This window comes from Staurois parvus, unplaced genomic scaffold (genome assembly GCF_062004578.1).
Source record: "Staurois parvus isolate SC_StPar_1 unplaced genomic scaffold, SC_StPar_1.0 ptg000406l, whole genome shotgun sequence".
Taxonomy (NCBI): Eukaryota; Metazoa; Chordata; class Amphibia; order Anura; family Ranidae; genus Staurois; species Staurois parvus.
Window position 1 is genome coordinate 503,216 of NW_028318202.1, and position 19,696 is coordinate 522,911.

At 40.7% G+C, this 19,696-nt stretch overlaps 1 protein-coding gene across 7 annotated transcripts in view; it reads left to right on the forward strand.

The window, feature by feature from the left end:
* Positions 1-19,696, forward strand: part of LOC149455069 (cysteine-rich protein 2-like) — a 548,326-nt gene that overhangs the window by 292,183 nt on the left and 236,447 nt on the right. For all 7 annotated transcript variants that reach the window (XR_016314105.1, XR_016314106.1, XM_089686684.1 and 4 more), the window contains exon 5: positions 9,740-9,808. Coding sequence is in view for 5 of the 7 variants with exons in the window: in XM_089686684.1 (XP_089542810.1) it covers positions 9,740-9,808 (69 nt within the window). In the remaining 2 variants the exon portion in view is untranslated. The remainder of the gene's footprint in view (positions 1-9,739; positions 9,809-19,696) is intronic.

Genomic DNA, 19,696 nt, shown 5'->3' on the forward strand with positions numbered 1-19,696 from the left:
CTTCATCTAGCACCTCTCTTAACGACTTCCTATATTCAGGCAGGGGATCTCTAGGGAAGCCTATGGGCCTCAGTAAGATATACTTCTCTATCTTGAATCACCAGTCCTCCCCCTTTATCAGCTTGTCTGATGATGATGTTATCCTTATTTTTGAGAAGGGTCATGGTAGTGCCAAAATTCTCTCCTCCAGCTTTATGGGAACTAGACCTGGAATAAACATAGTTAATGGATGGACCATTGTGATGTCTACAGGTCTTTTTGAAGTCTTCTAACACAACTTAATAAAATGTAGGAATGAAGTTTTCTTTAGCCCAGTGGGGAAAGAAAGTAGACCTAGGTTTGAAATCTGTATGTAAGATCTCATCCTTCTCTAAACCGTTGTTAGCTGGGCTATTATCATATTCATATTTAAAGCCATCACAACCTCCTTCCTGAAATAAGTGTTCCAGCATAGAAAGTGCAGGGTCATATACAGTACAACTGTTATCATCTATTCGTTCTATGGGTAAACCATCTCTAACCGATTGTTCTAAGGTTGGACCATCACCAACTGAAGATTCTTTTTTGAGGGCAAAAAATCTTTTAACAGTGAGATTTCTAATGAATTTATTTAGACTTCAAATAGGTTGGGCGGATTTTTTGGAGCAAACTCAAGCCTTTCCATAATAAATTGAGTTCTGTCTCTGAAAACACTGAACTTGATAAATTGAATATTTTGATGGTGGAATGTGTAGTGTTTATCTCCTTCCTCTTTTTGGTGTTCTTTCCTCCTCTTTTTCCCTCTCTTTTTCTCCCCATGCTCTTGATATGAGCCGGGCTTGTCTGGTGAAATTCTGCAGGTAGGCTCATCCCTGCAGCACTTTGTTCTTAAAAAGAGGAGGGAGGAATGGAAGGAGGACCTGAATGTTGGTTCTTGGGAGCTATATCAGAGTGGGAGGCACTGATGTTATTGGTAGTGTTCATGTCTTTGGTATAGACATGATAATTGTAGGAATGATTGGTAATAGGAGCTTCACTCCGTGTATTCTCTTTGTGATGAGAATCTTCATATGATCTAGGGAGAGTGTTACGTGTAGGGTAAGGTTGACCTTTGTGAAAGTTCCTGTGAGGCTGGTTGGGAGGATTCCTATGGTTAGAATGGAAAATGTTTATTGTGGTTGGGTATAAGAGTGAATATTGTTGTATGCCTGATGATGTTTAGAGGCATTTCTAGTATTGGGATTCTTCCATGTTTGCTGACCTATATGGTTAGCCCTGTGGTGGGTATCTCCTCTGAGGAGACCTCTGAGGTTCTCTACTAGTACCTTTTAGCTGTGTCAACAGGAGGTGTATTCGATTTTTTCCACACAAGCTCACACCCTTGTTGATAATCCAGTCTCTCTCTTTCAAACTTGCCTGATTTCTTACTAATCAGGTCAGTTTCAAATTCTACCATGTCGTTATTGACTTTGTTATCCCAGCTGTTGAAAGAGTCTAGATCAGAATAGTTCGCTAGATCGTCTTGTAGACTCTTAAGTTCAGCTCTAATTTTGCATAGATTCCTTTCTCTTTGTGTAATAATAGATCTAAGGAGAATTTTGTTACATTCTCTGAGTTTGCTCAGCCACTCAGATTTAAGGTCCTCCTCCAAGCATGTACAGTACATATTGTAGTAAGTCTGAGTCCTCTAGGGACTCTGTTGACTTCTAAATATTTCTCTAACAGTAGTATATCCCACCATTGGGTCAGCTCTTTTTCTAGAGTATATTTTAGTTTATAGAACAAGGATATCATCCTATCTTCTCTTGAAGGGGAATCAAGACTGGGAGTTGGGCCTACTTCCTTGTCTTTGGGTGACTCAAATGCATCAATGCTATTTGTAAATCCTCTAGCCAAGGACATGCGCATCAGTTCTCAGTTCTCTCTCTTCAATTGATAATACCATGATAAAATAAACCACATATACTCAAATATAATCAAGTGACAAATATATATAAGAAAATTGGTATGATATTTTGTGGGTATACAGTTCATATGATGTGAACAGAGTCTCTAAGATCCCAAGCAGCTGGAGACCCCAATATGGCAAATCCAACACAACAAACACTTTTCTCCTGCACTAGGATTGACTCAGTAGACCCAATAGGAATGTTCTGGAATATGCGCTGCTTGCTACCCTCTACAGACCGGGGTGGTCCAAATACACTAGATGCAAATGGAGAAACAAAAAATGGCTCACCGACCTAGTCCGCTATCATTTAAAAATATATTTATTGAAGGAACAAAGTAAGTATCATACAATAGACATAAAAAAACAGAGATGTCAAACTGTACAAGATGTATGATCCAAAACAGCATTTGAGTCCATACGATGGAACCCTGGATGACCAACCTCTAACGCATTTCGAGGACACAACCTCTTCCTCAGAGCCAACACTTATGGAGTCTGCACTTCTCTTATATAGGCTACTAAATGATGCCTTATCAAAACCAGCCGAAGTCGTTGTGGCTTTCCCGCACGACACGTATGATAATGTATATTTATTGTTGTGATTTATACTTTCAGCATTCTATTTATACCAAGAAATATGCAAAACATGTCAAATGAGGCCATACTGAATTCCTTCTTATCAATACCTGTTTTTCATCAGTGCTGGATATCTGGACTTAAAATTTAACTTGTAGTAATATTAAATATGTAGGTATTTGAAACATTTTGTCCTCTTTAAGGGTGTGAAAATGGTTCATATTTGATGCTACATATCATTGTGGTTATTAGGAAAAAAATCTTTTATTGTATGAATATTAGATCACTGATATTGATAAAGAAGCTATTTTATCTCTTTTGTTCTGTGATTTGTTGAAAGCATACACCTTAAAACTTACGCTCAGTGAGCAGCTTTGTGACTGGAATGGTACCAGCTGTTTAATGAAAAGCTAACATGGTACCAATATTACTAGAAACTACAGACCAGTCAACCAATCAATAGTATGTAAACTATTGGAGGGGATAATAAGGGACCATATCCAATAATTTGCTGATGAAAATAGTATCAGAAGTAACCAGCATGGCTTTATGAAAGATCATTCTTGCCAGACCAACCATTATTATTCTATGAGGAGGTGAGCTGTAATCTGGATAGAGGAAGGCATGTGGACACAGTGTACCAGGATTTTGCTGTAGCATTTGATATAGTACCCCATAAACGCTTAATTTACAAATTGAGGTCTGTGGGTATTGACAATGTACCTTGATAGAAAACTGGTTCCTGTAGCATGTCCTGGGGATGGTGATAAAAAGCATCTTCTGAGTTGTAAGTGGGATATTCCATAACTCTATCCTGGGACCAATTCTGTTTAACTTGTTCATAAATGATATAGAGGGTGGTATAAATAGTGTTGGCTGATGATACAAAACTGATACAAAGTTTAGCACGGTAATAACTTCACAACAGGATATATCAACTTTACAATGATGACCTTGATAAGAATAAAGGGGTGGGCAACTAAATGGCAAATGAGGTTAAATATTGAAAAATGTAAAGTAATGTAGTAAAGTAAAAATCTGAATGCAAGTTACATGCTAGGGGGAGAACCTCTGAGGGAATCAAGTATGAAAAAAGATCTGGGGGTCCTAGTAGACCAAAGGCTCAGTGATAGCATGCCTTTGCATGCCAAGCTGCAGCAAGCAAAACTAGCAGACTAATAACATTCATTAAAAGGGGTGTCTACTCCAGAGCAAAGACTATAATTCTACCACTTTACAAAACTCTGGTTCGACCACATCTTGAGTATGCCATCCAGTTCTGATGACCCGTCCTCAGGAATGATGTCCAGAAAAGGACATCAAAGCTAATAAGGGGCTGGAGGACCTTAGTTCTGAGGAGCAACTACAAGCATTAAACTTATTCTCCCTGAAGAAGAGACACTTAAGAGGAGATATGATCACAATATATGAATATCTAAATGGATATCCTGGCATAGGTAGGAAACTATTCAGTCTCTGGTCTCTCAAGAAGACACATGGTCACTCAAAGTTGGACAAAAAACAGTTTAACCTTAAACTGCATTAGAGATTCTTTATAGTTAGAGTGTTAAAGATGTGGAACTTCTGGTTGGTGTTTTTAACAATTTCAGAATATTTTTTACATTGGCAATACACAGGGATATGGGAAATGGTAGTGACATAAACACATACACACCCACATTGGATGGACTGGTGTCTTTATTAAACCTTAACAACTATATAATTATAAATGAGTAAACTCTGACCATTATAAGCAACCACTGGTTGCAGGAAAGAAAATCACAGTGTTGATGGGGGAATCTATCCCACAGAGCTATTGTGTTCTGCCAGTGGAAAGGAGCAGGGAGCCATCCCTGCCGAGAGAACACAGTAATTATGTCTAGTGGCTATAGCCATTGACAATACAGTAATCACATGAAAAATCTGACATGCTGCTTGTACTCAAGTCGATCGATCAGCTTGGGTGCAATCAGCCTGCCCACACGATTCAAATTTTGGTCAGGCTCTGCTGAATGGGCCAAGATTCGAACTGTCTATGACTTGCTTTAGACAATTAAATGTAACAACACTTAACAAAAATAATTTTTTCAGATTTTGACAAGCTTTAGTTTAAAAATAAATTGTGGTAATGCAGATAAAAAGTGCACATTCTATTCTGTATTTGGTCATGTTTAAAATGATACTAACATTATTATTCTGGTACAAAGTTATTTACAAATAAAGTGGGTTTTTTTTAATTATTTTGTTCTTTTTTAAAATGTGAAACATGTAAATATATACTATATTGCCAAAAGTATTGGGACACCCCTCCAAATCATTGGATTCATGATCCATGATGTCACGTACCTGGTTGTGGAACCTGACGTGGACAGGAGGGTGTCCTCTTACTACTCCCGCTTGGAGCCCCTGATAGTGGGGACAGAGGGCACTGAGCCAGAAGTAGCACGAGTGCCTGGCGGATCTTGAGATGACTGTAGGCAGGTGATGACCCGGGAGACCAGTTGTGGATGCAGGAACGTAGGTGCAGCAGCAGGTAGGTATGGCGGCAACCAGGATACAGGCCAGGTGCAGATGCAGGAACGTAGGTGCAGCAGCATCAGACAAGCCGGGCCAGTATCAATTGGGCAGATCAGGTACAAGGGAGCAGGCAAGCGGATAGTCAGGGATAAGCCGGGTCAGTACAGGCAGAGTTCTTTCGTAGTTGGAGTCAGATCAGATACAAGCAACAGAATCAGGTTATGGGTGCAGGACATTGTAGACCAGAAGGCATAGGCTAAAGTGTATTGGTGATTTAAATAGCCCGCCTTGCGATGAGGTGCATGCCGGTGCGCATGTGCATAACCTCACACTTCCTCGTATGCGCACTGCCACGGCTGACAGGGATCCAGCGCCGGTGCATAGATGTGCGCCAGCGAGTGGACGATCCCTGACAGTGCCCCTCCCCCTAAGGGCAGCCTCCAGATGCCCAACTGGGCCATTTTCTCTGGATGCCTGCATCTGAATGCCAAGATTAAGTCTTTAGTGTGGATATTGAATTCCGATTCCCATGAATTGTCTTCAGGTCCATATCCTTTCCATTTAATTAAATATATGCAACGGCGAGTGGATGATCCCTGGCACATGGTCACAGGTGTACATTCAGACTGCTTCTTCAAACATTTATGAAAGAATGGGTCGCTCTCAGGAGCACAGTGAATTCAAGCATGGTACCGTGATAGGTTGTCACCTGTGCAATAAGTCCATCTGTGGAATGTAATTGCTACTAAATATTCCACAGTCAACTGTTAGTGGTATTACAACAAAGTGGAAGCAACTGGGAACAACAGCAACTCACATACTAAGTGGTAGGTCATGTAAAATGACAGAGCAAGGTCAGCGCATGAAGCGTACAGTGCACAGAAGTCTCCAACTGCAGAGTCAATAGCTAAAGACCTCCAAACTTTATGTGGCCTTCAGATTAGCACAATAACAATGCATAGAGAGCTTCATGGAATGGGTTTCCATGGCCGAGCAGCTGCATCCAAGCCTTACATCACCAAGTGCAGTACAAAATGTCAGATGTGGTACTAAAGCACATGGTCACTGGACTCTAGAGCAGTGGAGCCATGTTCTCTGGAGTGATAAATCATGCTTCTCTGTCTGGCAATCCAATGGATGTGTCTGGGTTTAGCGATTGCCAGGAGAACGGTAGTTGCCTGACTGCATTGTGCCAAGTGTAAAGTTTGGTGGAGGGGGGATTATGGTGTGGGGTTGTTTTTCAGGGGTTGGGCCTGGCCCCAGGGAAGAGAACTCTTAAGGCGTCAGCATACCAAGAGATTTTGGACAATTTCATGCTTTCAACTTTGTGGGAACAGTTTGGGGATGGTCCCTTCCTGTTCCAACATGACTGCACACCAGTGCACAAAGCAAGTCCCATAAAGACATGGATGAGCAAGTTTCAGGTGGAAGAACTTGACTGGCCTGCACAGACTCCTGACCTCAACCCAACAGAACACCTTTGGGATGAACCTGTAAACCAGGCCTTCGTGTACGACATCAGTGCCTGACCTCACAAATGCGCTTCTGAAAGAATGGTAAAACATTCCCATAGACACACTCCTAAACCTTATGGGCAGCCTTTCCAGAAGAGATGAAGCTGTTACAGCTGCAATGGGTGGGCCAACTCAATATTGAACCCTACAGACTAAGACTGGGATGCCATTAAAGTTCATGTGCGTGTAAAGGCAGGTATACTTTTGGTAATATATGTAGTGCATGTTAAATGTGTAAAAATATTACTGAACAAAACAAATAAAAACAAATATAGTTTACATATTTGTAGCATTACCCCCTGATAAGTTATTTTCAGGCTCCTTGTCATTCTGGACCCCTTTCTGAAAGCCCAACCCCTTCTGACACCACAGTACTCTTTTGAGTAAATTACCACCAGAAAGTAGACTCATACACTGATTGGAGTAAACTGATATGATGCTTATATTAAACTTCAATGTAAGCTTGGATAAAGAGCACAACGTGGTATAGGTGTGTGTAATGGCAGTTGTCACTCTTAGCAACTCTAAACAAAGAAACAACACATACAGCAGACTCTCAGTCAGTGTTAACTGCTTTCTGCTTTTCAGAAGTTAACCCAATACCTCCAACCTGAGGTGTTTCTAGTCCCCACTGAGCAAGGAGATCTATCAAAGGTTGAACCAGCTCACTTTGGGCCCTCAGAAACTGATGGCAAGGTTTAAATCCGAGCTAGGAAAGAGCTCTTTGCCTAGGGTAGTCAACATTCCCCTAAATGCAATGAGGAATCTTCTGCATTCTAGTTGGGGCCCAGTCGGTGCATTATAACAATCCAGACCTTTTAAGGGAGAAGAGATGAAAGTGACAGTCCCTCAAAGGATCAATATAAGGAAAAGAAGAGGTAAGGACAAGTACCTTCCCTTTAAATGGCACTTGACTTGAGTGGTGTCCCTTTAATTCACAGAGCAAGGTGCCGGTTTTAGGCAAGTAAGGTGTCAGAAGTTGGCAAAAGTGTTTGCTGGCAAAGGACAACTCCTCTATGGGCTGCAGAAACCAATGGCAATGATAGAAGAGGTTCCTTTAAGGGGGTAGGCCAATGGTCAAGGGAACTCTGATGTGGTTTGGCCTACAGAAGGCATGCACTGCGGTCAGCTCTGATGACTGTACTGTGCTGCAAATAAGTTCAAAAGTAGTGGCCGGGGGAACTAGGCTGCAACATGTATTAACTATATGCAATGTCTGCAACTATGTGAAGGAACATGGCAGATATGAGAATGTCAGTGTTCCCTTGGTTAGCTGGTGTTTGGGACTCTCTCACCCGGTCGGTGGTTTCCAGCAGGTCCTGGCAGTCTCTCTCTCAGTGGATGGGGTCCCCACAGGTTCTTCGGTCTCACTTGCAGTGTTCTGTGTGGTAACCATGCTCCAGGTCACCTGTTGGCAGACTGTCTTGCTCAGGGGTGGGTCCAGACCAAATATTTTGGGGGTGCTATGCAGGTGCTGGAAGTATATGTGGGGGGGGGCTGATGCAGCACATGTGGGCATGGCCAATGTGATTGTTTCTTCCCAGCCTATAGCTTGTAGTGTGCCACCTTTCCTCCATTGTATAGACTAAAAAGGGACTGGAGGTAAACTGAAGAGATTGTGGAAATAAAATAAGCTCCATTGTGGCCAGCAGTAAGACCTCCCAGCTAGTGTCAGGGCCAGTAATGATAACTCCTAAAAAGGTGTCAGGGCTAGCAATAAAAAAAATTCAGGAGGGTAATTAAAGGATAAGTTCACCTTTTTAAAAAAAATAATAAATGCACATCTTTTGGCATTCATTATTTTTTTACAAGGAGCCTGCAATGCATAACACAAGAATAACTTATTTAAATTTGCTGGGGACTAATTTGTAACCAGCAGCTGTTAAGACAATAAACCTCTTGCTAAAAATATGTAATGAGAAACAAAGCATATAAATTGCTGTGGTCAGGACTGCAACAAACAACACAGTGCCACTCCGTACACGTCCCCAGTAAAGCAAGAAATCCAATATAGTGTAAACCCATAAATTTATTGGGAGAAATTGCATAAAATCCTACTCACATTTGGAAAGATATATCTCAGCGTTTTTCACCACACTATGGGTGTACTGCATGTGTGGGTATTGCTGGGGTGCACCAAGATGGCTCCCACGCCGGATCTGACATCACTATGTTGCCGCTCAAGCCCCTCCTACTGGCGTATCTATGCGTTACGTCACGATTGGAGCACGTGACTTCCTCAGGATATAAGGCGAGTAGGATTTTATGCAATTTGTCCCAATAAATTTACGGGTTTACACTATATCGGATTTCTTGCTTTACTGGGGACGTGTACGGAGTGGCGCTGGTCTTAGTAGCAGGAGGCAGCATTGGATACCCACCCAACAGAGGAGGAGAGAGTCCCAACACCACTGCTAAGGAGGATCCTAACCTGTGGAGGAGCATTATGCAACAGTATAGGCTCATTGGTCCTGAGGGGCCTGGGCAGGAAGGTGAGGGGGCACCCCAGGCACTGAGGATTGTCACACATTTTTTTGGGCACCTGCATGAAGAGTGTTTTTTCCCATTTATAAGGACACTTATCTGTTTATGTCATATTAATCTGTTTTGTGATGTGACTCCCAACTTTGCATGTTATATATCCCCCCAAAAGGGATACACGCACAGGCTCAGCACCTACTGATCCCTCAACTGAGGATCGTTTTTTAACTTATGGGTATTTGAGTCTTTTGTGGTATGTCTGTTACCTTTGTTATTGATGTGTTATTATATCATATAGCGCTGCACTATGTTTATATTCATAATTCTGGGTATTAAAGTTTGCATATCAGTTAGTCTCCAGTGACTTGTATTGTGAAGGCCACTTTAAAGATTAGTTTCCAGAATCCTTAGCATCTGCATAGTATATCCTGCTTCCCCTTAATTGCCTCAGTACCTCTGCTGCCAGGAGGGAGGGGGAGCAGGAGGATTTCATACAGAGCTGTTCCAATGCTCACACAGCATGGAGGCTCAGGATGAGAACTAGCTGAGCACACACAGCCACCGGCAGTACCAATAACTGATAACTGCACTAATAACAGAAAGTTAAAAAAAGTGTATATATGTATATACTATATACACAGTATATATGTGTGTGTGTATTTTACTACTGCTACATCATTACTGTTATTTATTATAATTCTTTACTTTTGCTCTTTTTCAGCTTCCAGCATAACATCTTTTGCAGGAGAGCCCAACCTCTGTCCTCACTGTCAAAAGAAAGTATTTTTTGGTAAGAAAACATTTTGATTATATGTCTTGCATTTAATGTCCTGTTGAATGATAATTCCTCCCAACTTTTAAAATGAATTGCTTTTCAAAATATTCTTCATTTTGTAATGTTCCCTTTACCTTATTTAAAAACAACATTTCATAATTCTGATGTGTGCCTGCTGTACCATGTACTTGTATGAAAAGGTATCCTGTTCCCTTCTTGTTTTGCTTTCTTTATATCTGGTGTTCCTGCAAGTCCTTCTGCTTTCCTATTTAAAACTGACCACACTAGGCATGAGAGCACAGTGTGGTCAGTTCTCTAGTTGTGTTGGGAACTAAGCCTGCTCACCACCAATGATCAGACTCCCCCCCCCCGCCCCCCCCCCTCCCTCGCTGCACATCCTTTTACTGAGAAGTGCTGTTGTTCTCCTTCCCTAGCTCTAATGCAGCTGTGATCAGACATTATGTGATCACTTATAAAAGGGGAAAAGGCATTTAAAATGTTTTTATATCCACACACAACTGTTTTGCCTTTCATTTAATTTCTATTTTAAACCTAATGGATTGTTGTACAAGGTCAGAGTTTACATACTATATACTTTAAGTTCTTTTAACTCAAGTCCTAAAATGGTCAAATCTTAGTTTGTCCTATTAAACTTGTCCAGTGATGTTTTAGAAAAAGAATATACAGTACAACATTTATTAACCACCTGACCTTCGGAAGATTTATCCCTCTTCCTGGCCAGGCCATTTTTTGCTATTCAGCGCTGCGCTGTTTCAACTAATTGTGCGGTCATGCAATGCTTTACCCAAATTAAATTTGAGTCCTTTTTTCACACAAATAAAGCCTTATTTTGGTGGTATATGATCACCTCTGGGTTTATTTTTTTGTGCTAAAAATAAAAAAAGACTGAAAATTTAGAAAACTTTTTTTCTAATTTCTGTTATAAAAAATATACAATAAACTCACATTTCGTCATACATTTAGGCCAAAATGTATTTTGCTAAATTTGTTTGGTAAAAAAATCCCAATAAGTGATTAATTGGTTTGTGTGAAAGTTATAGCATCTACTAACTATGCTATAGATACTGAACACCATTTTTTGCTATACAGCGCTGCATTCGTATAACTGACAATTGGGCGGTCATGCAATGCTGTACATAACTGAAATCTATGTCTTTTTTTCCCACAAATATAGCTTCCTTTTGGTGGTATTTGAGCACCTCTGGGTTCTTTAGTTTCTGCACTATAAACAAAAAAAGACTGAATATTTTGAAAAAAATATATATATATTTTTTCCAATTTCTGTTATATAAAATATCCAATAAACGGAAATTTCATCATAAATGTAGGCCAAAATTTAGGCTACATGTCTTTGGTAAAAAAAATTCCAAAGAGTGTAAATTAATTGGTTTGTGTGAAGGTTACAGCATCTACAATCTATGGGATAGATACTGGAATTTACACAGCTTTTACTTTCTGACTGCCTATCACATTTCTAAAATTCCAGGGCAGTACAAACACACCCAAATAACCGCTTTTTGGAAAGTAGACACTATTTGCTGAGAGGCATGTTGAGTCCATGGAAGATTTATTTTTTGCCACAAGCTTTTGGAAAATGACAAAAAAAATATATTTTTTTTCACACAAAGTTGTCATTTAACTGATATACAGTTAGGTCCATATATATTTGGACACATGCACAATTTTCATACTATTGGCTCTGTATGCTACCAGAATAAAAACAAAACAATCCAAATGAAAATGAAGTGCAGACTTTCAGCTTTAATTCAAGGGGTTGAACATAAATATCAAGTTACAAATTTAGGAACTGCAGCCATTTTTATACACAGTCTCTCCATTTTCAGGGGCTCAAATGTAATTGAACAAATGAATATAATCATAAATAAAATGTTCATTTTTAATATTTTCTTGAGAATCCTTTACTAGCAATGACTGTTTCCTTCTTTCTGATGCTTTGCCAGGCTCTAACTGCAGCTGTCTACAGTTGTTCTTTGTTTGTGGGTCTTTCTGCCTTTTAGTTTTGCCTTCAGCAAGTGAAATGCATTCTCAGTTGGGTGAGATCAGGTGATCGACTCTGCCATTGCAGAATATTCCACTTCTTGTCCTTCAAAAGATCCTGGGTTGCTTTTGCAGTGGTCATTGTCCATCTGTACTGTGAAGTACGGTCCAATCAACTTTGAAGAATTTGGCTGAATCTGGGGTGACAGTTAGAGATGAGCGAATCGAACTTGGCGAAGTGGAATTCGTTTCGAATATCAGGAAAAATTCGATTCGCATCGAATCCGAATTTTAGCAAACTTCAGGTGCACGAATCGAATTTTCCCCAATCAGCCGGCAAAAGTGTCACTGCAGAGAGCTCCGCTATTTCTGACAGTTCTGACAGTTCATTTACAGCGGTTGAAACATTGTATCTATTTGTTTCCATTTAGGATACAGATGTTTTTATTCGGAAATAAATAGATACAATGTTTCAACCGCTGTAAATGTGAAAGAACTGTCAGAGAACTGTCAGAAATAGCGGAGCTCTCTGCAGATACACTTTTTGCTGTACTGGAATTCTTCTTCTTTTCATTCTTCTTCTTCTTTTCATTCTTCTTCTTCTTCTGCTTCTTCTTTTCATTCTTCTTCTTCTTCTTTTCATTCTTCTTCTTCTTCTTTTTATTCTTCTTTTCATTCTTCTTCTTCTTCTTTTCATTCTTCTTCTTCTTCTTTTCATTCTTCTTCTTCTTCTTTTCATTCTTCTTTTCATTCTTCTTCTTCTTCTTTTCATTCTTCTTTTCATTCTTCTTTTCATTATTCTTCTCATTCTTCTTTTCATTCTTCTTCTTCTTCTTTTCATTCTTCTTTTCATTCTTCTTCTTCTTCTTTTCATTCTTCTTTTCATTCTTCTTCTTTTCATTCTTCTTCTTCTTCTTTTCATTCTTCTTTTCATTCTTCTTCTTCTTCTTTTCATTCTTCTTCTTCTTCTTCTTTTCATTCTTCTTCTTCTTCTTTTCATTCTTCTTTTCATTCTTCTTTTCATTCTTCTTCTTCTTTTCATTCTTCTTCTTCTTCTTTTCATTCTTCTTTTCATTCTTCTTCTTTTCATTCTTCTTTTCATTCTTCTTCTTCTTTTTTTCATTCTTCTTCTTCTTTTCATTCTTCTTCTTTTCATTCTTCTTTTCATTCTTCTTCTTCTTCTTCTTCTTCTTTTTATTCTTCTTCTTCTTCTTTTCATTCTTCTTCTTCTTCTTTTCATTCTTCTTCTTCTTATCATTCTTCTTCTTTTCATTCTTCTTCTTCTTTTCATTCTTCTTCTTCTTCTTTTCATTCTTCTTCTTCTTTTCATTCTTCTTCTTCTTCTTTTCATTCTTCTTTTCATTCTTCTTCTTCTTTTCATTCTTCTTCTTCTTCTTTTCATTCTTCTTTTCATTCTTCTTCTTCTTCTTTTCATTCTTCTTCTTCTTCTTTTCATTCTTCTTTTCATTCTTCTTCTTCTTCTTTTCATTCTTCTTCTTCTTTTCATTCTTCTTTTCATTCTTCTTCTTCTTTTCATTCTTCTTCTTCTTCTTTTCATTCTTCTTTTCATTCTTCTTTTCATTCTTCTTCTTCTTTTCATTCTTCTTTTCATTCTTCTTCTTCTTCTTCTTTTCATTCTTCTTTTCATTCTTCTTCTTCTCATTCTTCTTCTTCTTCTTCTTTTCATTCTTCTTCTTCTTCTTTTCATTCTTCTTCTTCTTCTTTTCATTCTTCTTCTTTTCATTCTTCTTTTCATTCTTCTTTTCATTCTTCTTCTTCTTCTTTTCATTCTTCTTTTCATTCTTCTTCTTCTTCTTCTTTTCATTCTTCTTTTCAATCTTCTTCTTCTTCTTCTTCTTCTTTTCATTCTTCTTTTCATTCTTCTTCTTCTTCTTTTCATTCTTCTTCTTTTCATTCTTCTTCTTCTTCTTCTTTTCATTCTTCTTCTTTTCATTCTTCTTCTTCTTCTTCTTTTCATTCTTCTTCTTTTCATTCTTCTTCTTCTTCTTCTTTTCATTCTTCTTCTTCTTCTTTTCATTCTTCTTCTTTTCATTCTTCTTTTCATTCTTCTCATTCTTCTTTTCATTCTTCTTTTCATTCTTCTTCTTCTTCTTTTCATTCTTCTTTTCATTCTTCTTCTTCTTCTTCTTCTTCTTCTTCGTCGTGCCCCGTGACTGCCCAAATGAGTGAAGTGTGCGGTGATTCTAAGATCGACGGCACTCATCTGCATGTCATACTGACTGACAGTATTATTTCTCTTCCCCAGCAGACTCCAAGGGCATTTAAATTAAAGGTACAGTGTTCTGCACTAATATAAAGGCTCTCTGAAGCCTAGAAACCCTTTTAATAAGTTAAATTCGCGGCGAATAAATTCGCATCGAATCGAATTTCTCCCGCAAATTCGGCGAATCAGCCGAATCGAATTTTTGAATAATTCGCTCATCTCTAGTGACAGTATATCTTTAAACACTGAAGAATTCATCCAGCTGCTTCTGTCACATCCATAAACACCAATGACCCAGTGCCATTGGAAGCAATGCATTCCCATGCCATCACATGCCTCCACCATGATTTACAGATGACGTTGTGTGCTTTGGATCATGAGCTGTTCCAAGCCTTCTCCACACTTTTCTTCCCATCATTCTGGTACAGATTAGTTTCATCCATCCAAAGAATGCTTTTCCAGAACTGGTCTGGCTTTTTTAGATGCTTTTTGGCAAAGTCTAATCTGGCTTTTCTATTCTTCAGGATTATGAATGGTTTGCACCTTGTGGTGAACCCTCTGTATTTGCTCTCGTGAAGTCTTCTCTTGATTGTAGTCTTTGACAATGATACACCCATCTCCTGGAGAGTGTCCTTCACTTGTCTGGATGTTGTGAATGTGTTTTTCTTTACCATAGAGAGGATCCTGCAATCATCCACCACTAATGTCTTCTGTAAATGTCCATGCATTTTTATGTTGCTAAGCTCACCAGTGCGTCATTGTTATGTTTCACATGACTGTCATATTGACTGTCATATGTCTTTAAGAGTTTCTATATTTTGTTTCTGCTCCTCCCTTTCCTTTGGTTTAGTTAATGCTGTATAGATAGCCCTCCCCCTTTCCCAGATATGTATTGCAGCTCTAGACTCATGTCATGGAGCAGAAAACATTATGATCTTTTAACCTATCGAATGTTCATTGTTGTAAGATTCTCTCAGTTTATGGAATAAACTTCACAAGGTCTACAAGATGTCTTATCAATTGAGTCTCTGACTGTGGTATCCAACTGAGGTTGAAGTTATCGCTATCTCATCACAACTGTAAGTTACAGAGATCACAGTATCAATGCTTAGATTGGAGAGACATAACAGTCAAAAGATTGGTGGAATGCTTCATAGGATCTTGGCTAGTCAAAGGATCAGTGAACAGTCTTCATAAGAATCTTTGCTAGCTAGAATACACGGTGAGATGTTATATGGATACTGGATATAACAGCTATAGAGAGTGCAGCCACCTCTACACAAGTCTGTACATGTCTCCAAGTATATCCCAGCAGAAAACTCAGTGTCAGGACAAATTATTGATGTGAATGTTTTAAAACTGCAAGTTTATTGACTGCAATTGTATGCATTACCACATAGCTTGCCTGTGAACTTATAAGAAAGAAAAAGAAAACCTTCTGCAATCATTGCCTAGGAAACCTGAACTAACCCACAGGAAAAGTTATACCTTTCTCTGTAAACTTTCTATCAACCCCTCTCCTTGCTAACATGATGTTTCAGGAAAGTAATATACATTCTGGGGAAACCAATACACAACCGCAATCAGAGCTTCATCCAGAGCAGGACTTAGATAAAAGAGAGAAACGCTTAAGAAATCCAACCTGGAAAGTGCAAAAAAATCTTAATGCTGACAAGTTAGAATTGCTGTCTAATATTAATGACTTATGGTCGAATACTGTTAAATGCATGTTTGCTCTCTCCCAACAACCTCATGAGCCAATACAACTAGAGGGCAATATCCAGCAATTGAATGTTGCTTATGAGAATTATCAAAGACTGTGTGTTATATATGTTGCACTGTTAAAGCAGTACAACACTCAAAGGTCATTGGAAGAATTAATGAGTTTTGAGGAGCTCAATCTTGAAAGAGACAATTTAGTGGTGCAAACAAAGACAAAGGCAGAAGTGAGAATAACACAGCTCCATGAATCCAGATCTTATCGCTCTGCATCTACTAGACTCTCCTCAAGATCTTCCAAATCCATACAATCAAGGTCTTCTACACTCAGTCAACAACTAATAAAACACACAGTATACCCCCAAGTGGAAGATATATACATATAATAAGTATGTGTATATAATCCAATTTACTGAATATAAACCGCGCTCAAAATGGTAAATTCATAAGTGAAAAAAATATTAAATTAATAAGTGAATAAATAAAACCATATATACTTCCTCCTGTAAACAAAAAATTGTAACCAATAAATATTTTGAAATGCCAAAATATATATGCAGCGCTCTGTAATTAATAAAAAAGAAACAAAAATTCATATTCAAAAAGTCCATCAATAAAAGTCCTCTTTAAAATCACCTTGTGAGTTGAATTTTTCAAAATAAATCACCACGTGACTGTAAATAAATAAATATCCAAATTGTGCTGTGCTCCCCTTTAGGTGTGCACTCACCAACTCTATTTGCCTTCCACTCTCATGGTTGGCAAAATTCGCTTTAGTTTAAACATATATTTCTCCAGACCAGGATAATCGCTCATATACATCTACTTTTCTCAGAATGGTTCCAACACTCCAAACCAACAGCAATGACTTTCCACAGCAACTTCCCCAGAATGGCTCCAATACTCCAGACCTACAATCTCTGGAAATGACTCTTAAAAATGGACAGTGCCAATAGGGTAGTGGACAGTGTCAGTAGGGCAAAGGTTGTTGTAAGTCTGCAGGGCAGAGGTTGGTGTCAGTAGGGCAAAGGTTGTTGTAAGTCTATTTGCTGTGACAGCAAGCTGTCTCTCTCGAGTCTCAGAAGAGGAGTTCTCAGTCACCACGTAACAAGTGCTCAATAGACGGTTGCAGCATTCACTGGGTGTTGTAGCCAGGTAGGATTCATTACTGAATATTTGATGTACATCAAGGAGCACTTCTTCATCTGGTGCACGGTGTAATGTGCAGGTATGATGGGCACTGGATGAAAGAGTGCTCATTGATGTACATCAAATATTCAGTAATGGTCTTGGTCTGGAGTATTGGAGCCATTCTGGGGAAGTTGCTGTGGAAAATCATTCACTGAGGCTATTGGTTTGGAGTGTTGGAACCATTCTGAGAAAAGTCGAAGTATATAAGCGATTATCCTGGTCTGAAGAAATATATGTTTAAACCAACGTGAATTTTGCCAACCATGAGAGTGGGAGGCAAATAAAGTTGGTGAGTGCACACCTAAAGGGGGAGCACAGCACAATTTGGATATTTATTTATTTACAGTGACTTGGTGATATATTTTAAAAAAATTCAACCCACACAGTGATTTTAAAGAGGACTTTTATTGATGGACTTTGTTTATGAATTTTTTTTTCTTTTTTATAATTTACAGAGTGCTGCATATATATTTTGGCATTTAAAAACAACTAATAAAAGCCCGTGCTGATGCTGAAGCTTCTAAAATTCAGGCAGCTTTTGCCCAAAGGATAGCAGAAATGGAGGCTCAGGCCGCAAATAAGAAAGCAGAAATGGAGGCTCAGGCTGCACATAAGAAAGCAGAAATGAAGGCCCAGGTGTCAAGGTCCTACCTTTTCCCAGAGGTTATGTTACTCCATGTGCTGGCATCCATCTTGGATTTCTGCTGAGCATGGTGGGAATCCTTTATGCCTTCAGGTCTCTGAGGTCCATCCCCCAGAGGGGTGTGGCTGATGACATATAAGCCTGTGGTCCACACATGCTCTTTGCACTTGTGTCTTTGTGTTGCTATTACTCTGTTCTGACTCTCGTGACTCTCCTGGAATCTGACTCGACTATTCTTTGTGTTCTCCTTTGATCTGACCCTCTGTTCCTGAACCCGGCTTGTGACCTGTGATTCTCGTCTGCTGTCCTGTACCGTTTTGTCCCGTTGTTGTCGACCCGGCCTGCCTGACTACTCTATTGTCTTTTCCACTAGCTACACGCCATTGGCGGCGGCCATTACCGCAACTGAGGTGTCTCGGGGGCCGCGACCTGGTTCCTGGCTGCGTCAAGTCCATCCCCACCATCAGGGGCCCTGGTGAAGGGCAGCCTGGGACTTAGACTCCGCGCCCTGAGGGACTTCGGTCTGTGGGTGGTGGTTGTCGTCAGCCAGTGCGTTACATTGTTTAGGCCTGCCTGTCCATTCCCCAGCTCCTGCCCTGACATTACACAAGTGCCATGAACCCTGACGGTGCAGGCACGCCTTCGCTCCCAACGCTAGTCGCCAGACTCGATCAACAGGATCACCTGTTGGATCAGTTCGCTCAGGCATTGCAAACTCTGCTTGCACGCACTGCACACCTTGCTCCTGGTGCTATTAGGCCGGTAGTCACTCCGGTGGTCTCTCCCACTGCTTCTCCGCTTGTTGCGTCCACCACCTTGGCTGCTGCATCGGCGGCGCCCAGAGGTATGACTGGTTCTGCCCCTCTTCCACAGCGCTTTGGGGGTGAGCCGAGTCAGTGTCGTGGGTTCCTCAACCAGGTGGGTATTTATTTTGAACTAATACCCCATGCCTTGCCGTCTGAGAGGTCAAAGGTGGGGTTCCTAATTTCACTACTCTCAGACAAGGCCTTGGCCTGGGCAAATCCCTTATGGGAGAGGAACGACCCGGTGATTCAAGATTTTCCGGTTTTGTCGATGCCTTCTGCAGGGTATGCGACGTACCGGCTCGTTCCGCCTCGGCGGCCAAGCTGCTCATGACCATGCTTCAGGGTTCAAGGACCGTGGCCGAGTACGCCATAGAGTTTCGTACCCTGGCGGCAGAGGTGGGTTGGAACAATGAGGCTCTGGTGGCTGCGTTTTCCCATGGTCTTTCTGACACATTGAAGGACGAGATTGCAGCTAAGGAACTGCCTGTGGAGTTGGAGGAGCTCATCTCTTTCCTGATCCTGATTGACACCAGGCTCAGGGAGAGGCCTTCACTCAAGGAACGCCTGCGGAGGCCTTCCAATCGACTGGCACCTGCCTTTTCTGTCCCACCCGTTCCTCCCTCTCCTCCCACACCTTCTGGGGATAGCTTGTCTAGTGGGGAGCCCATGCAGCTGGGATTTGCTCGCCTTTCTGAGGGAGAGCGGGCCGCTCGGCGTCGGGAGGGTCGCTGCCTGTACTGTGGCCTCGGTGGGCACAGTCTTGTCCGGTCCGTCCGGGAAACGCTCGCACCTGAGATCATATCAGGGACAGATCTTGGGTAAAGTTTCCTCGTCCCTGGCGTTCCGCAAGGATAAGCCACTGATCACCATTGTCCTTTCTTGGACGGAGGGCTCAGTGACGGCCCAGGCATTGGTAGATTCTGGGGCCTGTGGGTTGTTCTTGGACAGCTTGTTTGCTGCACAGCACTCCATTCCCCTGCAGGCTCGTGCTACCCTATTAGTTCTCGAAGCAATAGATGGCAGGCCCCTGCAACCGCTGCAGGCTACCCACGAGACTCTGCTGATAGAGGTAGCCATTGGGGCTGTTCACAGGGAGTTGGCCTGTTTTCAGGTGATTTCTTCCCCACACTATTCGGTGGTTTTGGGGTATCCCTGGCTCCAGAGGCACAATCCAACCTTTAATTGGCAAACAGCCGAGATTCTCTCATGGTCTCCACAGTGTGGGGCCGGGTGCATCCGTGGGCCGGTTAAGGTATTGTGTGCCTCCTCGGACTCTGCGTTGCCCACCGACTATGGGGAGT